The 19,126-nt window shown below is 48.4% G+C and overlaps 3 protein-coding genes; 1 reads left to right on the forward strand and 2 right to left on the reverse strand.

Annotated features, from left to right (window-relative positions):
• The first annotated feature begins 2,371 nt into the window (after window positions 1-2,371).
• Window positions 2,372-4,341, forward strand: GSTUM_00004449001 (uncharacterized protein). XM_002835886.2 has 3 exons: window positions 2,372-3,150; window positions 3,221-3,518; window positions 3,592-4,341. The coding sequence occupies exons 1-3, from the start codon at window positions 2,616-2,618 to the stop codon at window positions 4,199-4,201; spliced, it is 1,443 nt and encodes a 480-aa protein (XP_002835932.1). The 5' UTR covers window positions 2,372-2,615; the 3' UTR covers window positions 4,202-4,341.
• An 8,014-nt stretch (window positions 4,342-12,355) lies between these two features.
• Window positions 12,356-14,277, reverse strand: GSTUM_00004450001 (uncharacterized protein). XM_002835887.2 has 5 exons: window positions 14,070-14,277; window positions 13,819-13,896; window positions 13,325-13,540; window positions 12,920-13,149; window positions 12,356-12,792 (listed from the first exon to the last, which is right to left on the reverse strand). The coding sequence occupies exons 1-5, from the start codon at window positions 14,103-14,105 to the stop codon at window positions 12,759-12,761; spliced, it is 594 nt and encodes a 197-aa protein (XP_002835933.1). The 5' UTR covers window positions 14,106-14,277; the 3' UTR covers window positions 12,356-12,758.
• Window positions 14,278-16,046: 1,769 nt separating this feature from the next.
• GSTUM_00004451001 (uncharacterized protein) lies at window positions 16,047-16,854 on the reverse strand (the record flags this gene model as incomplete). Its single annotated transcript, XM_002835888.1, has 2 exons — window positions 16,047-16,686; window positions 16,745-16,854. The coding sequence occupies 2 exons, from the start codon at window positions 16,852-16,854 to the stop codon at window positions 16,047-16,049; spliced, it is 750 nt and encodes a 249-aa protein (XP_002835934.1).
• Between the last annotated feature and the right edge of the window lie 2,272 nt (window positions 16,855-19,126).

Raw genomic sequence — 19,126 nt, forward strand, 5'->3', positions numbered from 1 at the left:
AACAGTAACTCTCCAGCTTTGGGTGTCATTTGTGTCTAGCCCCCCACCCCTCTATTAGCCTTACAAGTAAATGGTTAGAAGAGATCGGATAGGGTAGGATGGGGGAGGTTACTGTAAAGTTTTCGGATGCGACAAACCTAATGACCAGAGTCGCCTTCATCACAACTATGGATTAGGTTATCTGCATCCTCAGAGGTATCCGCATCATCTGAGTCCTCCTTGGGCTCCTCCTTATCATTTTCATCGCCACTGCCGAGAGCCAAAGGTTCGGGAGACCCGTAATCGTCAGTGACATTTCCGGAATACCACGCCCTAGGCAAAGCCTGAGTCCAGGTCTCAGGGAAGATGGTCTCAAAAGCGGCAACAACTTGGGCGGCCGCCCATCCAGCAGAGAACTCTCCCGTGCCCTCGAATCTTCCCAACGTCTGAAGGTGGGCTCCAGCTTCCAAGCCTTCTTTGTCGTGGCTCCAATATTTCACAAGCTTCTGGTACTGGTCCTCGAGCCTTTGAGCAAAGTCTTTAGGATCAGCCCTCCAATCCGCGGCAACCCACGCGGCGTAATCAACAACGGCCCAGTATACTGGCACTCCTATATGGCCAATCGGCGGTCCACCGACGACACCACCGTCGCTACGACCGATAAGGGGAGAATAAACACAATAGGTATGCAAGTGGATCACGTCTCTGAAGGACTGCTTGATGGTCACCACGTCCCTACGAGTAAATTCTTCAAATGGCTTATGAGGAGGGTAGCCCATTGCCGACATCAGGTGCTCGATGCGGCAGGACTCTGCACGTCGGAATCGTAAATGTGAGATAAGCTCTTCAGCTTGGAGGGTATCGAGACCGCCCCTGGTGTGAGCGTTGATTAGTTCCCAAACGCGGTCGTTTTCCGGAGCTGCGTCGTATGCTGACTGACAGGTTCTATACCACTTTAGAAGTGGGTTAATGAGCGATTCAGGCCCATGGATTGTGGCCGAGGTGATGGATATTGCAGGCATAATGAGTGTCGGTCGGTGGGGTACACCGTTTGCTGAGAAGTTGGATTTTCGAAAAGTTTTACCGAGACGATATTTCGCAAATTTACAGTGGTGAGAGCAGATAGGGAGGGGGGGAGAGAAAGACTGGGGTGAGGCGAGGAGGAGGGGGAGATTAGAGTGAGGTGGGTATAAGAACTCTGTAGAAGGGACTATGAAAACAAATTGTGTGCGGAGGAGGGTTTATGGCGGGGGAGGGCAAGAGACTGGAGGAGGATGATCAAAGGGTCTGATATGGGAGAGAGAGAGAGAGGATATAGCTTCGACGCAGGCCCTCTTACGAGGACAGCAGCCGGAGAGCGTAAAGCAGCCCCAACTTATAATTCCCGCTCGCGCTTCCGTGAGGAAAAATAGCCCAACAAAAACCAGAATCCAAGGAGAGCTTAAAGAGTGTAATAATAATAGGGGAGTAGGGAGCGGAGCAGCCGACAATATGATAAGATCTATCCTTGAAATAGTTTTGAGGTGACCATCAAGGGAGAACTCCTTTGAAATAAGAAATCAGTGTCTTTTTCTATTATTTCCCCCTCCTTATGTCAATCACGCGGTTACAATACTAACGAGAAGGTCCTCTCCCTGACAAGAGTCGACCAGATATCTCTGGTACTGCGGAAACCAAAACTCTCACTTACTTACTCCCAGTGCACGACGCTGTTTGTCTATGTCGAATCTATTTCTCTAGGAAAAAACTTCCACCCTAATCGCACACTTTACTACTATCTTCGATCATCAATTTACACTTCCCCCGCACTCAACCTTTCAGCTCTACCCCCCTCTTGGGCGAGACCGACAAATGGAAAATTAGGAAACCTCACAGTCCTAATTGAACCATCTTTTTCACTCCTTTTTGAAACCAGGAGGCGAATCAAGAAGCATAGTTTGTATAGCGAAGTTCGCACTTCACACTCCAGCATGATACCCAGCATGATGCTGAGGCTATTCCCAAATCTGCCAGTAACTGGCACGCACTTGCACCGCACCAGATTCAGACCCTCACAGTGGCTAATAACAAGCGTGGGAGCATCACGAGATAGCACAGGCAACTATCATACTTTCCCGCCTTCATTTATCTTTTTTTATTATTATTATTCCAATCCCCTAGAATACTGCCCCAATAGTGAGATAGCGCGGTAAGTACAGTCACTATCCATCATTCGTTGTTGAGTTCCTTATCAACAGTTCTTATCAACAATCATGTTGTTCAGGCAGCTAAATTACCGTAGCGAGACACGGGAGGCGCGAATCCCTGTCCATCCAATCAATCATGTTCCATAGAAATTTCTAGTGCAAGCGGCTGAAGGAGAGTTCGCGCCTTTCATTTCAAACCCTTCCTCGATCAAATAAAACACCACGGTACCAGCAATCTATACCCCACTCCTCACGCCCCGCCCCTCTCTATCTTCTCCCCCCGCAGCATGGTAATGATATTATTATAGTGTTATCTACTGATATGTCGACCTTCGAGAACACCAAGTACAGTGAATATACTATCAACCTGACAAGCTTTCTTCACAATAACACTCTCACATATTCTCAGGACACAGCCTCTACGCTTACTTTTTAACTCACCTCTCCAAAATGACCCGCAGCCACCGCCGAGCACCTACTCTCCCTCTATGGCGACCTAGAACCCTCTTCAGCACAAACCAAACTGCATCCCACCTCCCCAGCCAGACAGCTCCGGGCTCGGGCGCATCGTCACTAAACTTCCAATCGAGTCCATGGAAACTCCTGGCATCAGACATAAAGCTAGCTTTCACTCTTCTCCTTTGGATTCCCCACATTTTCCTTCCCTGGCGAAGCACAAACCCATATTCGGAATTGTACCCGTCACGGAAGAACATGTGCGATTTGGTACTACACATTATACTAGGTTTTCTTGGTTCCTTCTGGCTAGTCATTGTTGTTCCTGCATGGATAGCGGCACCTGGGCTGGTTTTTGCACTGTTCATGTTGTTTTATTGTGCGCTCACAGCGCTTTTTTGCATGCCGCTAGACTACGGGTCAAGGTTTGTGCAAAGCCGGATTCAGCACGCGAGTGGCCCAGAGATTTGGGATCATGAGAAATGGGTGTTTGTCAATGGAGTTGCCGCGGGAAAACATTGGCTACAAGGTATGTTTATTTTGACTCCAGTACGGACTAGAATATGTAGGCTGGGCGAGATGTAACTCAACAGACGTAGCAAATGTCGATATGATCAGTGAAATATTCGGTCGGCCGGTGACTGGGATACATAACCGGACATATGGAACTGTGTTCGACCTCGTGGAGTGCTTGATCCAACGGTGCTTCTCGTATTCTACGGAGGATACTCGAGTTCTATATGACCATCTGAAAAGCATACTTCTAGACAACAACGTACATAAATGTGTTGTCATTGCGCATTCCCAAGGGGGAATCATCCTATCCACCGTCCTAGACCGTCTTTTCGCAGATGTACCCAGCGGAGTATTTGAAAAAATGGAGATATACACATTCGGGTAACCATACATATACCCCCTTGCTTCTCACCACCCCCATAGCCTCCGCAATATCTAACATCTTCCAACACAGCTGCGCAGCGAACCACTTTAACAACCCCATCCGCTTTGTCCCCTCCCCCTCCCAACCACAAACCCCGTCGGCGGACCCCCCGGCGCCGGAGGAGCGTCTGATTAAGTATATAGAACACTACTGCAATGAACACGACTTTGTCTCCCGCTTCGGTACCCTGCACTTCTCGAAGGACAAGCTGTCAAATCGCTTTGCCGGCAAGGTATTTGAAAACAAAGGTCACGGAGGTCACTTGCTCAACCAGCACTACCTCGACCCTATGTTTGCCGGCGACAGCTCAGACTTTCTCGAGATGGTTGTAGAAGCGGGAGAAGGCAGAGCTGAGCAGGGAGCTCAAGTTTCTGGCCAGGAAACAGCCCAGAAGGAGTTGAGATCGTCAAGGAGTTGGCCACCCGCCTGGACAGGGTTCCGGATGGCATCCGTCGAGGTACCCAACGATCTTGAGCAGGCGAGAACATTGGGGAGGAATCCCTCGGCCCCGGCCCCGGGCACTGGTTGGGATTTTGCGACTGGGGCAAAGGCGGAGTCGTCGGCAGAAATTCAGAGGGGTAGAACGGTAATGGACCTAAGTCGATTATGGAAGTATAAGAATGGGGAATCGCCGGACTAGCTATTCCACTTGCACCAGCACATGTGTTAGTTATCTATCTTGTTCGGGAACATATGGGACAAGTTTGTGGAGTTTTTGCTTCTTTTTCTTCTTTTTTCCCCCCATTTTCTCCATTGATTGTAGATACCAGAAATTGTAATTAACGATAAGATACCATACCAACGGTTACCTAACCATAAACCCCCCGCAACAGACAGTCCCTTTTACATAAAAGCTCAATTCAGCCACCTACTCCAAACACATGTTATAGATACGTTACCACTCTTACAGTAATTATAGGGTACAGTAAACCATACTCGGATATGAAAGTGTGTGGTCAGACACCTACAGGTTAGGAGGTAGCAAAACTGAAGGTATATCATAGTTGCTTGAGCTATGTCTATAACAAATTCATTTTCCTATTTTCCTATTAGGGTACAGCAGCAATGGTCAGGCCTCCAGAATTCCTAAATAATATCGTATCCGATCATCCACGTCCATACCCGAGTACTTTTGCAATGCTATGCCGGTACAGTGGGTACCTCAGCCTCAGGACAAGCACAAGAGCTTGGAAACCCCACACCCGCTCAGGGAATAGGTCACGCCCTGCCATGCACCACATTCTATTGCCGGGTATGAGATATTTGAATGTGATAAACCCGGCGATCAGGTCTGGCGTCGTGGGATCGCACCGCATATCTTGGTCTTAATTTACCAGTGTACAGTTCGGGCCTGGTATATAAAGGTCCATAATTGCTGTTGATGCTTGATCGATTAAGTAATCAGTTACTTGCTCAGCGAAAACTACCTTACTCGTATATAAACTCCGCCAAGAGTGTCATTCCCCTCTTCAGCTTACTTATACAACTCCATGCCTGAAAAGGGATAGACGGCTTTACCACTTTACCCGAATCAATTCGCTTATTACTCGTGCCGTGGCTTACCGTCCAACCATGTTACAGAGCTGTACTCGTACTATTACTGATAGGCCATCCAAGCGAAGATGACGCCAGGATGTCCTTCCACAACAACAACATCAACCACACATGCAAGTATCAGAGTATACGACCGAAGGTCTGCGCATTGCACGTGCAATGTGGGCCACCTTCTGGGATGCGGAGCGGCAGCATTTTAGGACGTTGAAGAAGAGTTCTGAGACTGTGGGTCTAAATAATCTTACGCTAGGTGGGGGTTAGCTTGCTGGTAGGTTTAGGTGCTGACCTGAGCGATCGGTGTAATAGGTGGATGACTGGAATGGATACGTTATCTGGCCATTCGTGAGTTTTCCCCATAACTCCCACGACCCCGTCCCCTAAGAGCACCAGTTAACGACGGGTACGCCAGATAATCGGTATAGAAGCCCTCTTGGAAGCTGAAGTCGCTAGCCCAGGCAACTTCACAGCTGAAATCTACGCCTCCCTGGAGGCAGTGGAGAAGTTCTATTCAAGCGAGTATGGGGCCTACACCGCATGGCTAGCGTTCATGGGGAATCACGACATTTATTACGGTTAGTCCAAGATCTCCTGACCTCCGGTTATAGAGAGCTAAGGAAGGAGGGGGTTGTTGCCAGATGATAATGCACAAGTTGCAATTGCATTGTTAAGGGCGTACGGCATCCCGTCTGTTAGTAAAGCTGTGTACCTCACTCGCGCTAAGCGCATCGTGGACTTCCTTTTCACGGGGTGGGATTCGGCGAATGGTGGGGGGATGAGGTGGCATGTTGAGAAGACTGTGCGCAATGCTATATCGACTTCTCTTGCCGCTGTGGCGGTGTTGAGGCTTGTCAAGACCAATCGGCAGGTCGCTGATGGTGGCGGTGTAGCTGTTGCTGTGGCGGACAAGACTGAAACGAAGTTGATCACTTTTGCACGACAGTGTGTGCAGTGGGTTCTTGACGAGTTGCAGTTGGATAGCGGGTTAATTATGGATGGGGTGGGGGGTGGGCCTACTTACACGTTAGCGCCTTACATCTTTCCTTCCTGCGGAAGCGAATTCAGGACTAATCGTGGGGGGGGGGGCAGTTACAATACTGGCGTGCCACTCCATGCGATTTGTCTTCTGCAAGAACTAAACCCTACTGACGACCTCGCGGAGAAGGCCGAAAAGCTTGCTGCCGCCGCAGTCGACAAGACAAAATCTCTCTTCGATCTCAAGGTAGCGGATCCGGAGCACAGGTTCTGGTGGGACGTTACCTATTTTCTCCAACTATTGATTGAAGGTCTCATCAGCTATGTCAAAACCTACGCCGCCGTACAACCCCCCACAGCCCAAAGAGTGGCTGAAGAGGTGGACAGACAGCTGAGATATGTGAAGGCTTATATCATTGATATCAGCGATGGGCTGTACGTATACCTTTTTCCCCTTGGTCTTTTTTCTTCTTTATTATCTAACTCAATACCACAATAAATACTTTAGCTACTGGAGGTCATTAAGGCTATATGCTATCTCCAAGGAGAAGCTAGCCATCTACCGCCAGCTCACCGGCGATAATAGAGAGCCAGAATATGATCAGGAGGAGAGGGTGATGGATGGCGCGAACTTGGCCCTGCCCGTAGCTGAGTGTGAGCTGTGCAAGACGCTGTTGGGGAATGGGGGTGCGGCGAGGACTTTCTTGCTTGCTGGCCAGTACTTTGTCGCCCCTTAGAGATTGTACAATGCGCTTATGGGCACTCGGTATCATCCCCATCAAGCCATCTTTTCAAGTTATTCCAATAACAAATTCTTAAACTGAGGCCGTCTTCTGGGCCGAGTGATATATAATGTTTTTTATTGAACTTATCGATTAACCCAAACGACTTTACGCGGGGTTCTCTCCAGGGGGAGGTCCGAGTTTTCGGGGGTGAATAGCACTCGTGATCAGGATACGAACGTCCAGTGGAGGTGAAGTGTTGCTCGAGTGATCAACCGTGATTTCCCCCCTCAAGAGCCAAAAATCGGGAGACAAGCTAGTGCAATTATGATACGCTCATGTTTCAGAACACAAGGTTAAAAAGGAGATGATATTATAATAGTATGCCACACCCATATCGTCCAGACTCGCCGCTTGCCAAGGACCCGGAGAGAACCAGAACGCATGTTCCCGCCAGCACCCCACAAAGAAACAGCCCGCAGTGCAAGCGAGGGCATAATACACCAATAGGTTTCCAATGCAGTGGCTAGATACCATAGATGCACATATCGTACTCCTGCGTTTATGCAGTAAAAGGCTCACGTGCGCGGTCGGGCTGCCAACACGTAATGGCGCTCCCAAGAAGAAGACTGCCGATTTAGGAGTTGTCCCCACCTCCTCTCCTTTCCTTAAATTTTCCTGTCTTTCGTTCAAATATCACCACCCCCCGTCTTCTCGTGCACAGGGAACTCCTCCCCCTTCCCCCCGCGGAACATTGCTTCATCAGCTTCAATCCCTCCGTTTGAAAGACGTGGAAGATCAAACGGCACTTGATATGATTGGTCCGAATTTTCAGACGGAGGAAGGTATCCTTGTTCCCGAGGAAAGGGGGAAATACAGTGCCAAGCTACCGCTCGAACAGATCTATATGATCCCAATTTTATGAATTGTGATCTCTTTAGATCACCATGATGGGGGACACTTAGGGAGAGGCCATTTCTTGGCATGCTCCTAGCACTATTCCGAAAATGTCTCCTTCTACTAATCCCAAATAGGAAAGCAACTCTTCCACATAATATCATTATGGCATAGTACCGGTAGATTCCTTTATTGCTCTATCGGTTGCTCGATCTCGATCCTCTCTCATAACACTCAGGAGCCCTTTATTCTCCATCAAAACACATTATTTACGCATGAAATCAACAAGATTCTCTTCTACAATCAATTCCCTATCTATTCTCGTTAATATTATATCCTTTTGGGCTTGTTGAAACTTGATGCTATTCTTGTTGAGGCAGCATCGCAAGCTGTCTCAACAAGTATGATACCCCCACCATAACTGGACGGGGGCCCCTCCGGTTGAAATTGGTGTTCTAGGTTTTCCCGTTATACAAGTACAAGTCCCCGGCATGTATGACCCGAACGTAGGGAGCAAAGATTTGCATGGCAAATTGTCAGTGCTCATCTGAGCGCCCATGCTAAATTCAGACTCAAACGTTCTGGTTCTGCATGCCAGGGACCTGTACCGGCATCCCTAGCCTTCTGTTTCCCTTATCACTCTGCACTCGCCAACCGCTCGAGCACGTTACAGAAAATTCACTGTACCGTGCCTTCTAGGCTCCTGCCTCTTCGGTCTATGACATTTGCTCAGGTACCATGCACCCCTACTTTTGTAATTTACCTCACCTATACAGTATCGCCATAACTTGCCATACACTATGGTTCCTGGTGAGCCCGGATTGAGATCCGATACGCTGTGCCAGTACTCCTTCCCCTCCCGTCCCGGTGGGGCCGACTTCACAAGACTCTTCTCAGCCTACCCGTAATACCAAGCCGTAACGCCTCACAACGGCCAACCAGTGCGGAGCGAATGCCGTTCAAGCGTCAATCGGGTTCCAGAATTTGCCGTTCTGCCCCTTCCTAGGGGGTATTAGGATAAATGCTGAAGAGTTGAGACCCCCCCGCTTCTGTCCTCGGGTCCGGAGCTCCGCACCGCTACCAGCCATCCCGCATTACACACAGCTCGCGTGGAGAGGTGGCACACGGGCACTTGGCGTTTTGGACGCTAATTTGTGAAGACATCATTCGCCGGCACACCAAGTGTATTTCGGGCGTAAACAGTTCGTGCTGTGGTACTTTGTTTTGACATTTTGTTGATTTCGCAGAGAGGAGTCTCAGTCTGAGTAGGATCGGGTTGGAACTCAAGACACTAGGCCTACAATTACCCCCACCAATACTACTCGCTCTTGTATTTTCTTTCTTCACGAACCCAGCGTGCCGCAGGAGGGTCCAAGCTTATTTTAACACCCTGGCACTATTCTCCCGATTATTCGTGTATCGGAATTCAACGGCGGGATAAATTGAGCAGCCCTGCGTGTCGTACCCCACGACTCCGCAACGGGGGGACAGCACCACCAGTCCCTGGCCATAAGCACCTGAAAACAGGGATTTGCAGAATGCGTGGTAAAATATCAGTGCGTACCTGAGCGACCATTCAAGATATACAAGTACCACCCCTGTTTTCGTGTACTGTACTTATGGCCGGGGACCAGTGGTATTGGCGCAAGGTACTGTAACACGAAAGTGCCCACAAATGAAACATAGACAATTTAACGGCACTCAAGTATCGGTTTCCCGAAGTGGTGTCTTAATCGGCCGGCACACGAGTAGGTCCGGTCTATCTACAGCACCTCCACATGGAGATGATACCAATAATTCAGATTAGGATATCAAAGTGGTAATTTAAAAATTTCGAGAAAGGGTTTAGAATAGTGTCGACAGGGGGTGTTTGTTTAACTCCTCCTAATGTTTCCCTACCCATTTGCCGTTGACAAAGACTTGGACCTTGCCCATGCCAAGGGCCATCAGAGATTGGAAACATATTTCTTCAACACCCTGCAGACAGTCACAGATACCGTAGTCTAAAGTTTCCTTCCCTGAAAAATGGGGCGAATAACACAGCAAAAGGTGCGCCGTTCAGCCCCTCTGGTCATAAAAATAAAAAATAAAAAATAAAAAATACGAGGCTTAGCCAGAGGAGGCAACTCAAACGACATAGCACACGATCCATATTTTACGGTACCGAGAAAAAAATTAAAAAACCGTCGTGGAAAAGATAGTCATGAGCGAGGTGTAATGCCTCCAACCCTTTCTTTATCATTCATAAATATTGCTTTCCAGCAACCTTTGCCCGCTAAAACCAGGAGAAATACGCATCATATTTTTTATATATTTCCTCAACCGTTTCTCGCGGTATTACTCACCTGCTTTGAGATTGCGGAGCCAATATTCTAGCCCGGGTTTAAACGTACACGCCCGCAACCGCCAAACCATTTTTCCAAAACCCCCCACCCAAATCCTATTTTTGCCAAGTGCAACAATTGCATCCCTGACCCAGATCTGGTCCACCCCCAACCCGGCGTTTAGGGAGAGAAATTCCTAAGGACCAATTCGGCAAGAATCTCGAACCCAAAGCGTCCAAGAAATCTCCGAGAAGCCTCCCTATTCGCAATGACAGCCCTCACACTTCACCCCGTACTTGGACTCTGAGCCTCCCGGTTTCAGATGGCAATGGGTGCTGGAACCCTTGCCAGCTATGAGAAAGGCCAACACGGAATCTGAGTCCATGAGCAGAGATGTCGGCCACCCGAGGCCCCGGTGCGAATCGCAATGGAAAGACGAAGTTTATCCCTCCAATTCGCCGTGTTGGAATCGGAGAGGGGGTGGAGGTATGATATACGCATCGGAATTATGCGTCGGGGTTTGGGGTTCGTCGCTTCGATAGCTGTTCCACATTGGACATGGAGATGATTATCCCATACGCTGAAGACACCATGGCGGAAGGCACTTGCCTGCTGTTATTGAAGCATGGTCTCCAGCTCCCACTGATGCTAGCTCGGAACTAGCTGCGGTGCACGCGAGAAATTATAATAACATTTGTGCCGTGAACTATCCTCGCTCCCATGTGAGCATCCAGCCCTCCGAGTTTGAGTCACAAACGATCACTCGTCGTTACTCAAGAACCTCCGACAATCGCCCCTGAACGCACCCATCCTCCTTCGCCCCAGTGGAAAGAGTCGGAAGACCAAAGCAGTCGGAGAAACCACTCACATGCACACCTTGTGCTACTACGTTCCCCACACAAAAGTTGTTCAGGTCCCTCTAACGTAACCAACCCCCCCGCCGCCGAAGCTCAAGTTGGCCCCAGAAATCAAGCCATGCCATAGCTACATCGCTGTTCTCACTATCTTCAGTCTCGCTTACGAGGGTGAGCGCAAGCAACCAAGATGTAGATGTAGATTAAATCGAACGGCTCGCGAATCTAAAATTTGTGAAAAAGCGACCGAGTACGGCCCATTCATTCGTTTACACGACGCCCCAGTCAGTCAATCAGTCAAGATTCTTGCAGACAACACACGACTATTGTCGTGGCAGTACATGACCCCCACCTCAGCTCCGCACAGAAACCCGCAACCAACCAGGAGGAATAATAGAAAAAAGGCATCGCCGAGATAAACGCTGTTATACCACACAAGCCAAAACAAAACACAAAGGAGTAAATCCCTCCATTCCCCCCCCCCCCTCCAAACAAATAAAACCCCGCGGAGATCACACACGCTCACTCGCAACTGGACTTCTCCCTGCGCCCCTCCTTTCCCGCACGAGCGCATACAGTACCCCATGCGAAAAACAGTGACAGGAGGTCTTCCAAAATACGGGGGAATCAATGTGCTATGCCAACACAACACTGTCGAACCATGAGCAAAGAACCCACAAACGGGGGAGAGAAACAAACACCCACAACCGGAACAAACCGCCCAACAAGTAAGGAAAATACGAGCCGGTCCCATCAACCGGTAATTACCTACCTACCTATAATACCAAGAGAAGAAACAAAAAAAAAAAAAAAAACCCCTTATAATCCACCGCCGGCCCACGAACGATGGGTTGGGTCGTTGAGTGAGGGTGCTGGTTAATGATGTCCGACACTAGTACCCTCTCCAGATCTTTCCGTCTACGATATATCTATCTCGGAATCCGGAAATTACAAGATTTCGCGGTGATGGCTGATTAATTGTAAGGGGGGTGGTTTAAGGCATATCATGTCGGCCCGTACCTTTTCTGTATCACTATGATTAATTAATGTTGAATTTTTTTATTTTTTTTCTCCCCCTTTTTTTTTAAACCCCCCCCCCCGGGGCTGGACTGGACCGGGCTAGATTGGGTTGGTTAGTCATTCTTTATATAATCTATGTTAGCTTGCTATTATATAGCACGGTATTTGCTGGGTATGGGTGGACGGGTTGGGCAGGGTGCTCGAGTGGTGCGCACGCAGGAGATCCAATCAATCGAAAGGCTCTCCCACGGCGCCTTCTGATGGGGCGGAGAGGATTAAGAAAACGTCATCTGATTTCGACTCCCGTCACTGATCACCCTTTCTTTGGCCACAGGTATTTGTACTCGTAGAAGGGAGGAAGGAGCTGTATGGGTAGGAATTCGCGGTTGCCGCGGGTGGTCACTTGATTTGGTGTCTTGCAAGGCGTACTTGAGTGCTACAGTACGGCAGATCGGCTATCTTGTGTTTATTACTTTTGGTTACATACAGTACCGGATGAAAACGTGGTGGCATGGGGGGTGAGCGGCTAGGGAGCGCTAAGCGAGTGAGAAAACATGACGATTTCTTCAGACAGAACGGTTAAGGAGCTAACGGTAGATATTGTTCCCGACCTAAGGTGGTACATGGATTCAAGAAGGAAAAAAAAAAACCCTAATGCACTGGCGGGCGCAAAGCAAGAACGGGAACAAAGAGGAATTGAAATAGGAAAGGGAAAAGAGAAAAAAAAAGAAAAGAAGCACGGAGCCAACTCCAAGTAATAATAGAAAATGTTTCATTTCATCCCAGCTTTCGTCACCTTCATACTCGTTACGTCCATACAGGTTAACGTAATCCCAGTCTATGGGGTAAACCCATCATCCTCTCAAAGCTCTCAAGCGCTCTCCAAGCCTAATAATTGCGGACGGTTGGTCAGTACTCTCATCCCCACTGCAAGTGCGGAAGGTGTGGGGAATGGAAAGCGAAGAGGAAGGAGAAGGGAGGAGAGTGAGCATGAATGAATGAAATGACAACGTACACGTCCTCCTCCTGCTCTGTCGGCCCAATCTTTGCTCTAGAAGGGGTCGCCGCCGTCAACTCTTGCGTAAGCTCCAACCCGTTCTCATCGGCAATCTGACCCATCAATCGATCGACATCTTCTTGCGGAGTAGCAACGGCTGTCGCGGAAGAGGTTGCATTCTCATAATACCCAGTCGCAACATCCAGGTCTTCGAACTGGGTTTCAAACTTGTCCATAACCAAGGAAATCTACCCGACAAGAGAAGGCACTTTCATCAGTAAAGAGAGGGAAAAAATCAGTGGACCCTGCCCTTCTTCCCCTTCCATTCCGCCCCGTGAAAACGGGGCCGAGATGGCGAAACTAGATGCGACAATGAACGGGAACACGTAACAATAGTAGCAATGACAAGTGGTAATAACACACCTTTTCCAGGTTCATGGTTTTCATAGCACTATCCATCCCCTTGACCACATTCGCCATGCTGCCGGTGACCTGCCTCATGGTCACGGCAGTCTGTACCCTACTTGCCACCGCATCAATTCTTGAGGCAAGGCGTAGAAGGTTCAGGCGCTCGTTCTGTTTCCTAATGGCATTCTGTGCGTATACCTTTGCGATATCTTGGTTTCCTTGCGAGAGGGCCTATCCCAACCGTGTCAGCGGGCCGGCCGTCTTACCGGCTGTAAGGAAACAAAAGAAAGTACGATCGAAAAGGCAAATAAGGAAGAAAAAAATGTAGAATGCAAAAAGCAAATTCAAAAAGGGAATGGGTAAAAAAAGATTAAAGTCTTCCAGGGTGCATGTATGTATGTACGTATGATATATCCGTATGTATGGGTGGGTGAAATAAGGGTACAACAGCGGGGGTGGAGTGCAGGGCAGTAGGGTGGGTAAGGGTTGAGGGGTTTTCCCCAGCAAACCTTCTTTATCTTTGCCTTTTCCGACGTCTCATCCTTACCGGCCTTGACCGCCTGTCGGTTTAGCTGCTTTGCAGTAAACTGTGGTGCGCAATAGCTGTGTCAGTAAGCTACCCACTACCATAGCTCAACCTCCGATGCGGGAAAAAGCGGGCATAGCGGACAACAAACGCGGATGGAGGGGAAGGAAAGTGAGGGGGAGAGAAGATTCGGTGAATGAGTTGAAATGAAAAGTGGTGATGGCGATGACGTACCTTTAGGTTGAACAGAGCTTTCTCAAGTCCGGACATGGTGTGAGTTTATTTTGGCGAGTTCTTTTCTATCTTATTTTATTTTTTTTCCCCTCTCCCGTTTGAGGAAAAAAAAAAAAAAAAGGGAAGAAAGAAAGAAAGAAAGAGGAGGAGAGAGGTGTAGGGCAAAAAATGAGGGGGTGTTGCTTGATGGAGCGGGGGGGTTTGTCGCTGGTGGTGGTTGTGGTTGTGGTTGTGGTGGTGGTGGTGTGAAGTTTGAGAGCGTGTCAAGTCGGCAGTGGGGAGAGAGAGAGGGTAAACACTTCGTGGCAGAACGTCAACTTGGTTGGCAGCGATGGTTTTGTTGGAGGGGTGGTTGGTCTATTTCGCCAAGGATCCTATTACTTCATGGTGCCAAGACAGATCAGATAAGCGATAGCCGCTTTGCTAACTGAGACCTTTTTGGCACCTTGTGACTCTAACCCCAACCTCAACTTCCGCACTTAACTCCTCCGGGTCAAAATTGTAGTATCATAGGTACAAGTGCGAGTACAGTACAGTGCAACGTCGTTTGTCGGTAACTACAGATGGTAACCGATATTCAACCCAGCCGAGAATATTATGCCCTGTGCTTGCCTCAGGCCTCCCCACCCCATTCCTTTCGCCGGTATGATATATAACATCTACAATTTCCCTTCCCTCTTTCTGCAACTGAGCGAATAGGGCGATAATATCATAATAAATGTGAGAAGAGAAGGGTGATAATAGTAATAATAATAGCAATAATAGTAATAATAAAAAGCGATTAAAAGATTCAAGGCCGCAATATATCCTTGGCCATTTTTATTCCAATTTCCTATTCTCATACACCGACCGACCGCAGCACATCACGTGTATAGCTTCTGGGAAATGTAAACTGTGACCTGCCCGTCTTAAAGCTTCTGTGCAGGAAAATAGTGAAATATGGATAGCGGAAGGTGGAAGATACCCAAAAAATTGGCACGAGCACGGAACCGTAAAGCTGGAATGAGAAATCAGGAGAGAAATGACTGTCAAACAGTTGGGGGGGGGGGTAAATGTATATGTATATATATAATATTATAATTATATATATAATATATTATTATAGAAAAACAACAAGAAACAAAAACCCCGACCAGCCGAGCCAACCAGCATAGAAAACACCCACAAAAATATATATATATATATTTACATCAAACGCCCTATCTCTCTCGCCAAAAGAGAAATGCCGAAGAAGTCCAATGCTCCTAACCAAATATTATGAACAGAGATTGATAAATTGAAAAGATAATGAACAGAAAAGGTAAAAATAATGGAAACGCTGGGGGGGAGAAGAGAGATATGCCATCTAAGGCAGGTGTCAAGAAAAAGGAAGTAAATGTTTTAGAAAAATAATCATTCCAGAAGTGAAAGCTAGCCAAGGTAATTTAATCCTTGGCCCTCCCATCCCTCCGGCCTTTGGGGAAATGCGTCGCATATCTCTACATAAAATAAAAATTAAGTCAATCCAGCGCTATACTATCTGTCTAAGGTTCGCGGTTTTGAGGAAAATTCGGAGGGTGTGAGGAGGACCGCTTTCGCTGATGTCCAAACTCCCTCCCTAGCAGAGATACCCGGCCTCTTCGTTCTTCGGGTTCTTGTGGAGGCGCTCCCAGTGCTGTTGCCGAGCCTATGGAGTCAGAACCGCGCGCAAGGTATGATGGGTTCGGGGTGGTGGCATCGGCTGGAGCGCTCATTTGTGGAATTTGAAACTCTTGTGGAGGCACAAGAGGTGCTGTTGCAAATCCTGACATTGTCCCAGAATGGGGAGTCAAGGGAGGCTGTGGGTATTTGTAATCGGGGAGCGTCAATGGAGGTGGAAAGCTCGGTGGTGGTCGTGTTTGATGCGCCGACGCTGGAGCTGGTGAGGGGTAAGGGTGTGTGTATGGCCCTAGTTTAGTGTAAGTTATATAACCTTGAGTTTACAGGGAAAACCGGGAGTTATGTACCTTGTGGGGTGTGCACAAAAGGGCTTTGAGGTGTTTCTGGAGGGACACTTCTTGGCGGTTCGTTGAATGACATTCCTTGCATAGAATATGTGCTAGGACTTAGCTGGTACTCGCTGTGGTCAATAGTATTTGCCGAATAGGGGGTGCTAGATCTCAGAGGTGAACTGGCAGATTCAGCCATCGATCTAGGGATATCCTGTAGTTGGAGCCGCGGTACGCTAGGGTGCGTCCTAAACGGATCCCTGGGTCTTGAAAAAGGGTTTCCTCGCTGCTGCTGAGGGCCGAGAGGCGCCGCCATGTATCCGAGGAAAGAAGGCCGCTCTCCAGTTGAGGATGCAGGGGATAATAGGTCGCCAGAGGTAGTTGTAGGCGTGAACGACAACCCTGGAAACCCCGGTGTTGTGGGCGATACGACAACCTCATCTTCTCCGAGGTGTCTCCTTCGCAGCGGATCCGTACGATAAGCCATGCTAGCTGTTGGTGAGTATTCAGTTGGCGAAGCAATTGGAGTCCCCATCATCCTTCCTCCTCCGTACTGCAACGTTTGAAGAATTGGAAATTCCTCTGGCAGCGCGCGCGACTTCATCATACGCTCTCGGTCATCACTGCTCATTCGTTTCAGTTTGGCTCTCCTGAAACATTATTAGTCAACTGTATTCCTCGTTAGTGCAATGGTGGCACACTACGAACCTATTTTGAAACCAAACCTGCACCTGTCGAGGGCTCAAGCCAGGGATCTCCCTCGCCAACCGTTCCCGGTGGGCTGCATCAGGGTGTGCCTGTCTGGCGAACTCACTCATCAGGAAGCGTGTTTGGTTGTGGGTAAGTCTAATTCCTCCGAAGGTATCAAGTTAGCAACCGTAATCTTCCTCTCATATCCCTCGCAAGCCAAAAAGGAAGTTAAGCTTGCCTGAATCGCTTCATCTTCCTTTTTTCCTGCCTTCTCTCGCTCAAGGACATGTGATGCTCCCCATGTGAAGGTTGGCCAGCGATGTCCACAGAATGCCTGTGTTCTGAGTGATGAGTAGAAGAGTGTGGACTTTCAATCATGGATCCATTTGAAGTCTGTGAATGGGGAGAGCCATGCCCTTCGTGAGAGGTAGGCCATTCCCGATCCCTATAGTCATCCTCGGCCTCAGAGACCCCAGAAGGGCTGTATTGCTCATAAACCGGGGGAAGCTGAGTATGGGCCTGATGACCCTCTTGCTCCTGTGGCAAGACAGATGGGGTATCTCTCTCCAGCCGCTGCTCTCTCCAGGGCAAATGGGACGAATGATCTCCAAAGTCCGACATTTGATGAAGTGTGAAATATTTCGAGGCCGACGTTTCCTCCCACTCTCCCACGCCTCGGCCCTCCCGATGATAAGAGGCGTGTTCTAGTGAAGGCACTATGAAGAGTTAAAAAAATATTATCTTCGAACAGCTCACCACTAGAAGTGTGGCTGTCTTTCTTTGTGGGGGGGGCTAGATGTCTCTCTTTTTTTTTTTTCCGGATATGTGTGTGTTGTCAAGCAGTTGCAGTGGAGTAGGTTTCTGGTAGTAGAAGTAATTCCAGCTGCAGTGGTAGTAGCGATGGTAATGTGCCGTGGCAGCAGGTAACCAACGGGAGCGACTGAAGCAACAAGTGGTAACAGAAATAGAGATCGAAAAACAAGAACTCTCAAAATCCCCCCCCAAAAAAACAGTAAATCCCACAAATCACAGTTCCTAACGTGCCAAGTATCTATGTTCGGATCGTTCGTATCTCGTTCTTCGTTTCGTTAAATCCGAGATTCCGGAGTTGTTTAATGCAAGCCAGGCGGATTCCAGCTATATGCGGAGAATTGGTTGACTGACGTAATCAGCGAATGAATGGACCGGATAAATATGTGATTGTTCAAAAGCGAAAGGCGATGGTCCGAAAGAATGAAGGTGAGGAGAGATCTGCGGCTTGATCCCTTTGGTGGGGTCTAGGGTGGGGGGGGAAAGGGAAAGTAGTTATAAGTGTGTGTAATGGTGGTGAGCGGTGCCCTTGAGTAAACAAGACAAGAACTAGTTTAACAAGAATGTGTGTAAGTAAAGGTGATGCGGTTGTGGGTATATGATTGTAGTTTGTGCTTGGTGGGGGGAGAGGGAAAGAGAGTGTGGCGCGGAACCTCAAGTTAAGTTATAACAATGAATGTAGGTAGATTCTTAGAGTCGGGTTGGGGCTAATGTGGAAATTATAAACTACTACTTTTTCTTTTCCTGTCAGTCCGCTGGAGTGACTGTTTGTAGGTTCATACAGCGGAGTATCCAGGTCGAAGGAGTGGCCAGGCAGGTGAGTTGATCGGTGAGCCAATAGGATAAGAGAGTGGGTTGGTGATCTTTTTTAGGCCAAAGCTGCTTGCAGGGAGAGGATTTTTCGGGACGAGTCGACCGGCAAAAATGAATAACAACGATAACGTCTATGTGGAGAAATATTTGAATGAGGGAACGACCAGAAGCCAACAATTGTGACTTCAGAGATTCTGATCCAGCAGCGTGACCCAGCACAAGAGAAGAGAAAAAAGAAAAGAAGAAAAAAAAGAAAAAACTCGAGAAGGATTGACGAAGGCAGGGCGAACGAGTTACCAATAAATAAGATGGCTCAAAAGTAAACAGTGAGTTTTTTTTGAAAAAAAAATATTTGAGAGGCAGAAGGAGAGAAAAGACAGGATGGGGATTCTCAAATGAGCGGGGATATCAAGGTATATGTGGGATAAAATGGGAAGACCCCTTCTGTAATCCCTTCCCACTTCGCAACGGAGGCGATTGACGGGGGCAGATGATCCACTGAACGGAGGAAAGGAAAATCGATACAGCGAACAGAGAACGGAAGGATCGTAGAAGGAAATCACTAGCACGACCACTGATGCGGTAGACGCGCACGGGCTGTCAAAAAAACCCCGCGGTGTGAGAAGGTGAGTGAGGATAAGAAGGAGGAGGAGGGAAGCGGGCACGGGGCCGGATCGTGTAGCCTTTGCATGAATGTCGATGGTCCGGGTGTGAGCAAGGCGGGGCCGGTAGACGAGTAGCACCAGTGCAAGCAACAAAAAGCAGCAGACCGATTGC

The sequence above is a fragment of the Tuber melanosporum genome, assembly GCF_000151645.1.
Source record: "Tuber melanosporum whole genome shotgun sequence assembly, scaffold_12, strain Mel28".
Lineage (NCBI taxonomy): Eukaryota > Fungi > Ascomycota > Pezizomycetes > Pezizales > Tuberaceae > Tuber > Tuber melanosporum.

What these genes read in the sequence shown, in the direction of transcription:
- GSTUM_00004450001 (XM_002835887.2), bottom strand. Translation starts at nt 14,105, where the DNA reads ATGTCCGGACTTGAGAAAGCTCTGTTCAACCTAAAG. An exon ending in AAGCTCTGTTCAACCTAAAG is followed by an intron (nt 13,897 to 14,069) that starts GTACGTCATCGC and finishes TGCGCACCACAG; the next exon opens with TTTACTGCAAAGCAGCTAAA. An exon ending in AAAAGGCAAAGATAAAGAAG is followed by an intron (nt 13,541 to 13,818) that starts GTTTGCTGGGGA and finishes CGGTTGGGATAG; the next exon opens with GCCCTCTCGCAAGGAAACCA.
- GSTUM_00004449001 (XM_002835886.2), top strand. Translation starts at nt 2,616, where the DNA reads ATGACCCGCAGCCACCGCCGAGCACCTACTCTCCCTCTATGGCGACCT. An exon ending in GGGAAAACATTGGCTACAAG is followed by an intron (nt 3,151 to 3,220) that starts GTATGTTTATTT and finishes CAACAGACGTAG; the next exon opens with CAAATGTCGATATGATCAGT. An exon ending in ATGGAGATATACACATTCGG is followed by an intron (nt 3,519 to 3,591) that starts GTAACCATACAT and finishes CTTCCAACACAG; the next exon opens with CTGCGCAGCGAACCACTTTA.